General features: G+C 51.2%; 1 protein-coding gene across 3 annotated transcripts in view; it reads left to right on the top strand.

The window, feature by feature from the left end:
- The window catches only part of LOC109866659 (midasin), a 47,000-nt gene that overhangs the window by 18,321 nt on the left and 16,228 nt on the right, over positions 1–12,451 (top strand). For all 3 annotated transcript variants that reach the window (XM_020455441.2, XM_031800796.1, XM_031800795.1), the window contains exons 32-62: positions 33–171; positions 286–415; positions 650–907; positions 1,087–1,284; positions 1,523–1,731; positions 2,012–2,134; positions 2,288–2,485; positions 2,612–2,719; positions 3,191–3,379; positions 3,490–3,579; positions 3,758–4,021; positions 4,346–4,613; positions 5,050–5,209; positions 5,990–6,106; positions 6,189–6,397; positions 6,544–6,692; positions 6,923–7,122; positions 7,277–7,506; positions 7,710–7,823; positions 8,015–8,144; positions 8,359–8,465; positions 8,602–8,735; positions 8,890–9,050; positions 9,300–9,420; positions 9,635–9,848; positions 9,944–10,190; positions 10,428–10,551; positions 10,714–10,881; positions 11,187–11,401; positions 11,631–12,036; positions 12,223–12,335. In XM_020455441.2, coding sequence (XP_020311030.1) covers positions 33–171; positions 286–415; positions 650–907; positions 1,087–1,284; positions 1,523–1,731; positions 2,012–2,134; positions 2,288–2,485; positions 2,612–2,719; positions 3,191–3,379; positions 3,490–3,579; positions 3,758–4,021; positions 4,346–4,613; positions 5,050–5,209; positions 5,990–6,106; positions 6,189–6,397; positions 6,544–6,692; positions 6,923–7,122; positions 7,277–7,506; positions 7,710–7,823; positions 8,015–8,144; positions 8,359–8,465; positions 8,602–8,735; positions 8,890–9,050; positions 9,300–9,420; positions 9,635–9,848; positions 9,944–10,190; positions 10,428–10,551; positions 10,714–10,881; positions 11,187–11,401; positions 11,631–12,036; positions 12,223–12,335 — 5,493 coding nt within the window. The remainder of the gene's footprint in view (positions 1–32; positions 172–285; positions 416–649; positions 908–1,086; positions 1,285–1,522; positions 1,732–2,011; positions 2,135–2,287; positions 2,486–2,611; positions 2,720–3,190; positions 3,380–3,489; positions 3,580–3,757; positions 4,022–4,345; positions 4,614–5,049; positions 5,210–5,989; positions 6,107–6,188; positions 6,398–6,543; positions 6,693–6,922; positions 7,123–7,276; positions 7,507–7,709; positions 7,824–8,014; positions 8,145–8,358; positions 8,466–8,601; positions 8,736–8,889; positions 9,051–9,299; positions 9,421–9,634; positions 9,849–9,943; positions 10,191–10,427; positions 10,552–10,713; positions 10,882–11,186; positions 11,402–11,630; positions 12,037–12,222; positions 12,336–12,451) is intronic.

The following is a 12,451-nucleotide window of genomic DNA, read 5'->3' as shown; positions in this document are numbered from 1 at the left end:
TAAACTCTGACCCTGCTCTCTGATTGGCTCAGTGTCCTAGAGACGGAGAAGTCTCTGGTGCTGGCAGAGAAAGGAAGTGGCGATGACGACGACGTGGAGGTGATTGCAGCAGGGCAGAACTTCCGCCTGGTAGCCACAATGAACCCTGGGGGAGACTTCGGGAAGAAGGAGGTGAACAGTCTATATTCTATTATTTTCTAACTCTGCCTCTAAAGGACCACAAGCACGTTTGTTTGTTAGGTGATGATTAGTCCAACTTGTTAACAATTCTCTGCGTGTGTCCAGCTCTCACCTGCGCTGAGGAACAGGTTCACAGAGATCTGGTGCCCCCAGAGTAACAGCCGCAGTGACCTGGTGCAGATCATCCAGCACAACCTGAGGACTGGCCTCTCATTGGACGATAGCGACCACCAAGGTACTCCTCTCCTCCACACACCACAGACATAATACAGCTATTCATCTAGGAGTAGCATTTGATAGGCTAGAATAGTCTGACTGCATATTTTATATAGTCTTCTCCAGTTTTTGTCGTTGCTTTGCTTCAAATGTGTTGCACCCTCTGTGTTAATTTGGCACCAGTACTTTCAATATCCATTTTACTTCCTTTTTGTGGCCATCTCTCACCGTGACCCTTTGACCCCCAACCCAGGAGGACACATCGCCGAGCTCATGCTGGACTTCATCGACTGGCTGACCAACCAGGACTTTGGGCGGCGCTGCGTGGTCAGCGTCAGGGACATCCTGTCCTGGGTCAACTTCCTCAACCTGGTGTGTGAGCGCGACGCCGACGGCTTCATGACCATGGGGGACGAGGGCGAGGAGGAGGCCGAGTGGGACCTCCGGCTGGACACGGTCACTGCCTTCATCCACGCAGCGTGCCTGGTCTACGTGGACGGCATCGGCTCAGGTCAGACACCGAGACGCAGACTGTTGTTGATGTGTGGGATTACAACAGCAAATGATCTGTTTTGCTTATGTGTGGCTAGAATACACAGCACGTGGAAGAAGACGCTGACTGCTGTTGTGAGAGGCTTAGTAACTACTAGAATCTTTTAATCTCACACGGCCCCTCCTATGATGTCACAGGGACCACGGCGTCTGCTGCGGAGAACGCCCTGGTGGCGCGCAGGGCCTGTCTCAGCTTCCTGAGTACCAAACTGGCTGGGATCACCAAGCTGGACCAGGAGATGCTAGACGCGCTGAGGGTCTACGACACCAGCCTGTCCAGGGAGCCCCATTGGGGGGACGACTTCTTTGGCATCGACCCCTTCTACATCCCCTCAGGTGTGGGACGCTTTGATCCTAGACGAGAGCATGGGCCCATTGGTCAAAAGTGGTACACTATATAGGGTGCCATAGGAAGCAAGACTGGAGCGTGTGGTTTAATGGATCTGTTTTTGTAAAAAAAAAACATCCTTCAGTTTCTGTATGTCGTTGGTGTTGAATGTGTTTACCTTTTTTCATAGATTTTTGTTTCCTTTTTCCATCCGTTTTTTTTCTTCCGTCCTTTGATTCTGATCAGGCCCGGAGAGGGAAAGCAGGAGCCTGACTGACTATGCCATAGCCGCAGGCACCACAGCGGTCAACGCCCAGAGGCTCCTACGGGCCCTGAAGCTGCAGAGACCCGTGCTGCTGGAGGGCTCCCCTGGAGTGGGCAAGACCAGCTTGGTGGCCGCCCTGGCAAAGGCTTCTGGGAACCACCTGGTCAGGATCAACCTCTCTGAGCAGACTGTAAGACACTGTACACTAACTTTCACTGGGGCTCTTGTGTTAATATAGAAGGCTTTACTACGATTATGCCAATATCAAGTTTCTGGATTTATATTTTGTATATGTGTGTACTATATAGTATTATTATGTCATTTCTGAACTTTCAACTTGTTGTCGTATCGTTGTACTGTATAAATTCCTAAGATTGTGGAATTAAATGAGCAAGGAATTAACAACACAGTAATGGACAAGTGGAAGCACTTTTAAAACCTATGTACGATGTCATATCCTTTCCGGACAGGATGTGACAGACCTGTTTGGAACCGACCTGCCTGTGGAGGGAGGAAAAGGGGGAGAGTTTGCATGGCGGGATGGCCCTCTCCTGGCTGGACTGAAGGCTGGACACTGGATTGTCCTGGATGAGGTGGGGGGGCTCTCACAGTTTTTTTAATTTTTAAATAACTCCCCAGCAAATAGACATTTGTATAAACTTACTTGAATTTGTGTTTTAGGTGGTATAAATGAGATATTTCGGAGAAGAATGCGATTTTATGAATACATCTATTTTTCTGTGTAGTTAAACTTGGCATCACAGTCGGTCCTGGAGGGTTTAAACGCCTGCTTTGACCACCGTGCTGAGATCTACATCCCAGAGCTGGGCATGAGCTTCCAGGTACAACACCAGAAGACCAAGATCTTTGGCTGCCAGAACCCCTTCACTCAAGGAGGGGGGCGCAAGGGCCTGCCCAAATCCTTCCTCAACAGATTCACGCAGGTAAGTGATTAAGAGCCAGTGTTTTAGATATATGTAATGATACGTTGAATAAATATTATGGTTGATTTGAATATATTTGAGTCATTTGGGGGGGGAAATAAACAGACATTTCACCTATTTTCTCAGGTGTTTGTGGATCAGCTGACCAGTGAAGACATGGAATTCATAGGAGACTCCATCTTCCCAAACATTGACAAGCAGATCATCTCTAAAATGGTGCAGTTCAACAACCGGGTAGGTAGAGCAGTCCTGTTACACTGACTCCCCCATCAGCCCTTTTCAACTCTTTGTTTTTCTGGCTCTCTGTGACCATTGGGGAGGTGACATGTGTCCATATTTGACCTCACAGCCAAGGACAATGCCCTCCAGCCTGTAGAGCTGCGTCCGATGTTCCTCACATTTAGTGCCATTAGTGCATGGCAAAGTGACCAAAAAACATTGTCCATGTCAAATCGGTCACGATAGTCCCTCTGATTTATGTTGAGGACTTGTTTGATAGAGAATCAATTCTGTTTTTGTCTTTTCAACCTGTAATGTCATGAAATGACTGAGCCCCCCCATGGCCACCATATTTCTCCTTATCCATTTTTGGCTGTCTTTAAACACCATTTTGTCTAGCCACTCATATTCCTTATCTCTGTTCCCCTAAAAAACATATTTTAGTTTTAATGGACAAAGTTGTATTGCATTCTTATTTTCTCACAGCTGGTCCATGAGGTGTCTGTGGAGAGGAAGTGGGGTCAGAGAGGAGGCCCCTGGGAGTTCAACCTGCGTGACATGTTCCGCTGGTGTCAGCTGATGCAGGCCGACCAATCGCCAGGGTTCTTCAACCCGGGTCAGCATGTGGGGTTGGTGTACGCTGATAGGATGAGGACCGAGGCAGACAAAGCCCAGGTATGTAGACTACAACTCCTGTACATATGTAGCACCTTTACTCAGTGGGTTTGTGTTCAAACTTCCTTTTTTATTTATTTTTTATCACTTGACGTGTTTTGTGTCTTCAGGTGCTGTCTGTGTTCAGGAAGGTGTTTGGTGAGGACTTTGAGCCCTACACCGGATCAAGACAATTCCACATCACTCCACTCAATCTGCAGGTCAGTCATGTTGCGAACTCCATCCAATTTTTCGGTTGAAAGATATTAATATTATTATTGAAAGATATTATCAAGAAATGTTTTGATTGTACTGATAAAATGGTGTCATTCAGAGCTGATTATCGAGACAGTGAATTGACCCTCTTCTCTGTCCCCCGCCTCTCTCCCTCTCGTCCAGGTGGGCTTCTCTGTGCTCCAGCGTAGCGGAGGTGCACCTGTGGCCCTGGACCCTCCTCTGTCCATCACCCACCAGGCGCTGCGGCCCCTGGAGTCCCTGATGAAGTGTGTGGAGATGGGCTGGATGGCGATGCTGGTGGGCCCCACGGCCAGCGGGAAGACCAGCCTGGTGCGCCTCCTGGCCCTGCTCACCGGACACCGCCTCCGCGTCATGGCCATGAACAGCGCCATGGACACCACCGAGCTTCTGGGAGGGTTCGAGCAGGTAACCAATCACAGAGAGACTTTTGAGAGGATCCGTTTAAGCAAGGCGATGAGCAGAGTGGTTATGTGATCAAGACACCTAATGAGTAGTAATTAGGAACACAAGGTGATTTGTAGATCAGTGATTCCGTGCAGTCCGACTGCAATTTAGTCGAACACGCACACTATACACGCTTCTTTGTAGGGTCAAGTTCTTTGTAGCGTTTGTGAGCTCTTAGTATTGAGTGTTGAGTTATAGTGCTGGTTGAGTTGGGATTGCAGCACGGGTCGGGTCGGCTTCCGTTTTCCTTTCCGGAATGCCGAGTTGGGTCCGTTCTCTTTCCAGGTGGACATCGTGCGGCCCTGGCAGCAAGTGCTGGAGAACGTGGACTACATCGTCGCCATGGTGACGCGGCGGGGCCTGATGTCGCTGGATGGGGCCGGGGTGCAGGACACCGAGTTCCTGTTGAAGACCTGGAGCCTGTTCTACCGCTGGCTGAAGGAGGAGGGGCTGGAGAGGACCGGGGGGGCGGTGACCTCGGAGGCGCTCAACAAACTGGAGGTCATCATCCTCCTGCTGCAGAAGCTCAACACCAAACTCAAGGTGTTCACAGGTACGGTATATTTGTGCACTTTATTTTGATTGAAGAGCACACACGGGCAGGAAGGTACAAGTGCATCTTCCTCGAGGTCATGTCAAGGTCAGGCAGCTCCCTCTGGAACAGACGATCATTATCATGATGACTGTGTATGAGTAGTTGATTAATGAAATGTTTGACGCAAGTAGTAAAGAAGGACGACACTGGGTCGTAGTACACTGGGTCGTAGTACACTGGGTCGTAGTACACTGGGTCGTAGTACACTGGGTCGTTGTACACTGGGTCGTTGTACACTGGGTCGTTGTACACAGGGGCTGTGGGGAAACTAACCATAGCATTTTGCTCACGGCACGTATCGTTGCTCAAGGAAAATATCTACCCGTCTTCATGTGATAAACTCTGGTTGAGTAGTGTAAACTCTATGTTCTGTGTCCCCACCCTCTCTCTCCAGACATGTCCAAGCTGCAGATGGACTTCACCCTGCTGAAGGAGCGTCTGGCCCAGCTGCAGGACGGCTGGAGTAACGGAGGCTTCGAGTGGCTGGACGGCATGCTGGTGCAGGCCCTGCAGGCTGGGGATTGGCTACTCATGGATAACGTCAACTTCTGCAGGTGAGAAATGGCCTGCATCTGAAATGATCACATTAAAGGAAAATATACTGTTATATTTACAGGGAGTTCCTGAACCCCTTGGTTTGTGTTGACCCGTGGTTTGAGTTAACCCTTGGTTTGTGTTGACCCTTGGTTTGAGTTAACCCTTGGTTTGAGTTGAGCCTTGGTTTGTGTTGACCCTTGGTTTGTGTTGACCTGTGGTTTGAGTTAACCCGTGGTTTGAGTTAACCCGTGGTTTGAGTTAACCCGTGGTTTGTGTTGACCCTTGGTTTGTGTTGACCCTTGGTTTGTGTTGACCCTTGGTTTGTGTTGACCCGTGGTTTGAGTTGACCCGTGGTTTGTGTTGACCCTTGGTTTGTGTTGACCTGTGGTTTGAGTTAACCCTTGGTTTGTGTTGACCCTTGGTTTGAGTTAACCCTTGGTTTGTGGTGACCCTTGGTTTGAGTTAACCCTTGGTTTGTGGTGACCCTTGGTTTGTGGTGACCCTTGGTTTGTGTTAACCCTTGGTTTGTGTTGACCCTTGGTTTGAGTTAACCCTTGGTTTGTGTAAACCCTTGGTTTGTGTTGACCCTTGGTTTGTGTTGACCCTTGGTTTGTGTTAACCCTTGGTTTGTGTTAACCCTTGGTTTGAGTTAACACTTGGTTTGTGTAAACCCTTGGTTTGTGTAAACCCTTGGTTTGTGTAAACCCTTGGTTTGTGTAAACCCTTGGTCTGATGCAGGATGCCACCAGAGTGTGTTGTAGATGGTAAATGGCTGTTGTGTTTCTGTTTGTGTTAAGTCCCTCTGTGTTGGACCGTCTGAATGCCCTGCTGGAGCCCGGCGGCTGTCTGACCATCAACGAGCGCGGGGTCATCGACGGAACCACCCCCTCCATCACCCCACACCCCAACTTCAGGTACAATACAAAAGGTTACACACACACACACTCTGTTTGGATAGTCCGGTCTCAACTCATCACGTCTCCCCATCTCCTTTAGGTTGTTCCTGACCATGGACCCAGTCCATGGAGCGATCTCCAGAGCCATGAGGAACCGAGGGGTTGAGATCTACATCCCAGGGGAACACGAGGGGGTCTGCTGGGACACGCTGGACCTGAAGACTGTACTCCACACCGCCGGGGTGACCGGAGACTGTGTGTCTGACCTGCTGATCGAGATACACACCGACATCAAAGCTAGCATCTGGGGTAAGCCCTGGGCACTGTGAGAAACCTCTCCAAAAGATGGAGGATATCAGTTAGATATCAGCTGGGGTTGGCACGTTGCTTGTTTCTTCCAAATCAAAGGTATCCGTAGGAGGAGTCATCTGATACGAATCTCTCTGTCCACCCAGACTCCCCTGCGTCATGCGTCTCCTCCCTGCTCCACGCTGCAGCCCTGCTGTCCTGCCAGCTGCAGAGAGGGGTGGACCTGCCCAGTGCCCTACAGCACGCCTGTGGTGAGGCTTACTCCCTCTGCCAACGCACCAACGCCAGCCAACAGGTACCAACCAACACCACCATGTCTATTATAGACCACCGTATGAAACTCTCACCGCTACCCTCAGCCAATCAGCCTCTCCCTGTTACTCTGTGATGTAGGATACCCCGGCGACCAGTCTAGATCTACGTAGTGACATCCCACTGTCCAATACGACTTTTATTCTCCTACATTTATATTCTATCATATTTATAAGCTTTACATGTCTTGTCCCCTGCTCTGTGTTGTTCCAGCAAGCCCAGGAGGTGATTGAGCGTCGCCTGTCCATCCTGGACACAGAGGACTGGGGCAGCGGGCTGCTGTGTGCTGGGGTGTGGCCCGACGGCTTCCCCTCCGCCCTGCTATCCACTGAGGACTCCTGCTTCTCCTCGGTCCTCCGCGACGGACAGGTCCTCTCCTTCTGCCTCAACACGCTCAGCATGCAGGGCAAGAGGTGAGACTCGTAGGTCACAGGTCGGGGTGCCAGGAGTTTTTACTGATCATATGATCAGAGGCCTGGAGAAACAGATTAGAACTAGGCCCCAGCGTTTTTACCGGGTCTTATTGTAGCTATAATGCAAACCTTTTGGATTGACGTGTGTCACCAGGAGCCGTCCGCTCAGCCTGTGTGACCTCCAGAGGGCGCTTCAGAGCGGGACAGCGCTGCACGAGGGTCTGGTGTTCTCCGGCGGCGTGGTGGACCTGGTGGAGGACGGTGACGCCCTACGCCTACTACCCACCGCCGTCAGGCTGCTCATTGAAAGGGCCTCGCACTCCGACTGGATGCTCCGCACCGCCTGGCTCTCCAGCCTAGCCAAGAGCTACAAGCACGCGCCTGGTAGGGGAGCTCCATTCACTGCCCTTATTCCTTAGTTTTTATTTCATCCTTTATGGAGCTTTGTTGCTACCTACTAGGGGTGTGCGTTTGGTGTATGTTACTGTTTGTGTCAAGGGGACTGCTCTGTGGTCAGTGGAGCTTTGTAGCTGTCTGTGGTGCAGGTTACTCTGAAGGACGTCTCTGAGATCCGTTTGTTGTTTCAGAGGTGGCACTGGTGCAGCTGGAGGCAGGGAACAGAGCTCTGAAGGCCATGTTCAGCAGCAAGCTGACTGTGAAGGGGAAGTGTCTCACTGAGCTGCTGCAACCACACAGCACAGGTAGGCTAAACAAACTCAATTCCTCAATGTATATGTTAGATACCGATTGTACACAATAAAAACCTCCCCGGTTATTTCCAGAACACCCTCCAGCACTTTTGCACAGATCTTACATACCATAACTCCCGTCAAAACAATCCCTTTTCACAAATTGCACAATTGACATTGACGGTCACGTCTGTTCTTGTTAGATGACTACAGGATTCTGGTGGACATGCGTTGGAACAAGCAGTACCTGGACATTCTGGCCAACACGTGCAACTTTGAGGACGAGGAGAGGTACATGGAGTTCATGGAGGCTCTCAACGCAGTGGCCAACAGGTATGTGTCCGGCTGTGTCCCATATTGGACCCTATATAGTGCACAGCTTTTTTTGACCAGGGCATATTGGGCTCTGGTCAAAACTAGTGCCTTTCACATATAGGGAGCCATTTGGGATTCAACCTCCGTCCGGTCGTCTGGATGTTTAGTGACCTGGGTTTACACCGGGGGCTGTGGTTGCTGAGTAACCTGGGTGTGATGTGCGTCCTAACAGGATCATACTGTTGACGGACAGAGAGGAGAGGGCTGCGGTGGGGAGCTGTGCTATCAAGACATCAGCACACAACAGCGCGTTGAGGCTGGCCACTGCTTTCTCCAAAGGTACAGCATTCGTCTGTACAGTACACCATGTTGAACAAACCCCAGGGGAAGTCCTCGGTCAAGTATAATTGGGGGGGGGGGACTGTGGAAATATGAGAGTTTTAATATTGATGGAGTTTTGTTTTGACCGTTAAAGGGACGGTCGATATTGGTCGTCTGCCTCACCCAGTGCTGATGCACCTGCGCTCCTTCTTTGACCTGTGGGACACCTTCACACTGCAGGCCGTGCAGACTGGACAACCCTACATATCTGACCACCTCATGTTCGAGGTTCGTCAGAATACCGTCGTAGTCATTGCAGTTGCGTTTTAGTTTCTCTCGTTCAGCAACCGTCGTCAACCTTTGCTTAACGTGTGTGTGTGTGTGTGTCCACCACGGAATTAAATCGAACGATGGTAATTAACAGGATCTATGGTGTCCACAGATCCTGCAGCTGCTGCAGTGGAGAGACCGGTTCTGGCAGGTGTGTAACTCGCTGCCTGCCGACTCCCAGGGAGTGTCGGTCCTCTCGCTACACTGGCAGTGGGTCCAGAAACACCTCATCCTCCGGCTGCCACAGCTGCTACTGGGAGATGGCACCCATGAGTGAGTGACTCCTTTCTTTTTTTTTACCCAGGAGTCAGTATTTCGATTCCTCCGATGGACTTTCTGGACATTTAGAATCAAACACTTTGACTTGACAGTAAAAGTTTTCACGTCACCTATTCCCTACATCGTTCACGCCATTTGACCGGAGTCAGCGTACTAACATAGGCAATTTGTGGAGGCAGACTTTGTGTTTTCTGGCTGCAATGTAATGACTGACAACTAGCCTGTGCTGCCCTGCTGTTCCAGTGGTCAGCAGGAGCTCCAGACGGTGTCGGCTGCCATCCAGACCGTCCTGTCCACCTCTGTTACCGTGGCCACCGCCCTGAAGGGGATCCAGAAGACCCTGGGGAAACCCCTTCCATTCAAGGTACAGAGGAAGAGAGCATTCAATCCACTCTGACAAACACCTTTACACTGCCCTAACTGTTATTGGCACTCAAGTGGAGTAGAGGTGCTAACTGAAGTTGAAAGATCTATGATTTATTGTACAAGTTAAAACATTGCATAACGGTATTTGTCAGACACCTTCATCGGGTAGAGTTCATGTTATATGAAGCTGTCTCCCTCTCCATCTCCCATAGCTGGAGTCTGTGGCTGAGTGTGCTTCCCAGCTGAGGGTCCTGAGCAGGGCCCTGGACGTGGGCGACCTGAGGTTGGACAACACAGCTTCCCTGTGGAGACAGGAGCTGGTCCGCCTGCAGGGAGCCGCTCTAGGCCTGGACACCAAGGAAAGACTGCTAGAAGCCTGGGGCCTGGTCCTGCTAGCCAACAACCAGCTAGAGCCCCAGAAATCCGGTAACCTGGTGCTGCAGAGTGAAGTGTCTATGTGTCGATCTGTCAGTGTTTGCATCTGTCTAACTATTCATTATTCCATTCTATCCTGGCCCCAGGTGTCCTGGAGAGGCTGGTGTCGTGCGTCCAGCAGCAGCAGGATCACATGACCTCGTGCGGCCTTCTGGAGGTACGCCCCTCCTCCGTGCATGACGAGGGGGACCAGGGGGACAGCGCGCCTCCCTGTAGAGAGGTGCTACAGCAGCTCAGCCGCAGGGCCCAGCTCTGGCCTCTCATGGAGGAGCTGGCCGTCCTCAACCAGCTCAGGCTCAGCACCGACCTGCTGCAGCTGGCTCTCACACAGGGGTAAGGGAACGGCCAAACTGGGTCAATGGAGGAAGTACACTTCATGACGGATGGAGGACTTATCTTCCTTTACTGAATCAGATTTTGAATCATGCCTGAAAGTATGTAGCGTTTCAAATGTGTCCTCTTTGGCATATTAGACACCTCACACACAAGCAGCAATAATGCCATCAAAAATAAGTTTGTTGTGCCATGTAGTTGTATGGATAACTAACCAGTGTTGACTTTTGCCCACAGGGACAGGGAGTCAGAGGACAGCCTGCGTCGCGAGGTCTCCCAACACCTGCGCTTCTGTCTCCAGTCCACCCCCATGAACGTCACCCAGCTCCAGCCCCTCTGGTTCCTCCTCAGCAGTGACCGGGTCAGTGGTTCAACCAGTTTACCCTCAGTGTAATTGATTTATCATGTTGTTGTATTGTCCTTCAAGAGGACATCCCTGTACCTGTGCCTCAAACAGAACAGAAGATGTGGTTTTGTGTCATGTGTTGTTGACTGTGGTGCCTGCCTGCATTTCCCCTCCCAGCCTGTGGAGGAGCTGCAGTTTGTGTGGTGTGATCTGCTGTCGGAGGCCCTGTCGGCCCTGTGGAGCAGCAGTGTGACCGCTGACCCCGAGCGCTGGCTGAAGTGGGACCCCCTGTGTCCCGAGGGCCAGATGATATCATCCAAGTCACCTCTGGGACCTGATAAAATGGTAACTAATGTAACATGTAGGATGTTAGAGAGACTCACAGCTTGCCAAAACAATCTCAATGTGTGTTGATGTCAATGATGTTGGTTTGATTTGTGCATCAGGATTTGGACCCATTTACATCACTGAATTGAATTCCATTTCCTGCCATTCCGATTCCAATATGTTACTTCTTAACCTTCTTACTTCTTAACCTCAGTTGTACCACATACAGAGCCGGCTGGTGGACGGGATTTAGTTAATTATTTAATTGAATTGGAGTTTTCCATAAATGAGGCATTCACTCACTCTCCTTGCGTCGCCTCTAGGGTCCTGACATGCTGAGCAAAGCAGTGTGGTCCAGGTGCATGTTAGGGGTCCTTAGCAGCAGCGAGACAGGGGGATGTTGGGACCCTACGGGGACGTCCCTCCTGTCCTCGTCCCGGGTCACCCTGGGGGAGTGGAGGGAGAGGACCGAGCAGCTCCAAGACGTCACCGCCGTGCTGTGGGACAACATGGCTGTCCCGGCCCTGGCCGAGTTCAGGTACACGCGCTGGAGAAAGACACGCGCACCCCAGGCTTATAGAGTGGAATCACCATGAACAACATATAGAACGCTGACACTATCAATAAGAAAAGTCCTTACCCCACCTATATCAAGAGTGGTGCACACAATCTATGGTTTTGGTGCATATCTACAAGGCCTACTATTAATATCCATTTGACTCGGCTAGATTATCTCTGTCTCACCCTCTCTTTGTTGGTTCTTTCAGGAGAACTGACCTGCGGCTGCAGGGCGTGGTGCTGCGCAGGCAGCTCCAGGCCCTGTCAGAGCTGCTCCCCCCGGGGCTGCAGGAGGGCTACACCGAGACCTGCGAGAGCCTGGTGGAGGACCAGGACCCTCTGGTAGCTGCCCAGGAGGTCCAGACCGCCCTCAGGGACTTCCTGCCCCCCAACCTGCTCCCCGAAGGCCTGCTGGACGCCCTCCTCACCTGCCTGCAGCACTTTGTCCAGAACAGGGTCCAGGGCTCTATCCGCGTCCAGGGCTTCAGCCAGCTGGTCCGCTCCGGGGTCTTCTGGGTCAACATGGGCCTGCTGCAGATTAAGACCTGGACCCCACAGACCATCTTCGACCCGGCCGTGAAGAGGGCCTACAAGCTGGACTACGCCCAGGAGGAGGTGGGCCACTGTCAATGCAGCAGTCTCTGAATCCAGTTGAATCCAGCAGTCTCTGAATTCAACCTTGTAGAGTGTAGTAATGACAGGAGATATTATTTCCCTGGTCTTTTTTTAACATTGGAGTTGAGGGTCATTCTCTTCCCCCATTATGTGACGTCGACAGTGCCCCTTCCTTCTCTTTCCCAGCTGGCTTTGCTGCAGGAGGAGTGGCGAGGACGCAGTCTGTCCTCTCAGCTGCTGACCGGAGCTGAGCTGGAGGAGAGCAGCACCACCGACGGCTTCCAGCATCCTCGCATCAGGTGAACAACCGTCCACCGTATCAGAACTCAACGTGTCCACAGACACCATGGCAATATATGTTCTGGTTGACTGGTTTTTGCCAGATGGGGTCTTTTTATAAACGTCATTGTCTCTG

The sequence above is a fragment of the Oncorhynchus kisutch genome, linkage group LG21 (assembly GCF_002021735.2).
Source record: "Oncorhynchus kisutch isolate 150728-3 linkage group LG21, Okis_V2, whole genome shotgun sequence".
Classification (NCBI taxonomy): Eukaryota; Metazoa; Chordata; class Actinopteri; order Salmoniformes; family Salmonidae; genus Oncorhynchus; species Oncorhynchus kisutch.
This window is presented reverse-complemented; position numbering and strand designations above follow the sequence as displayed.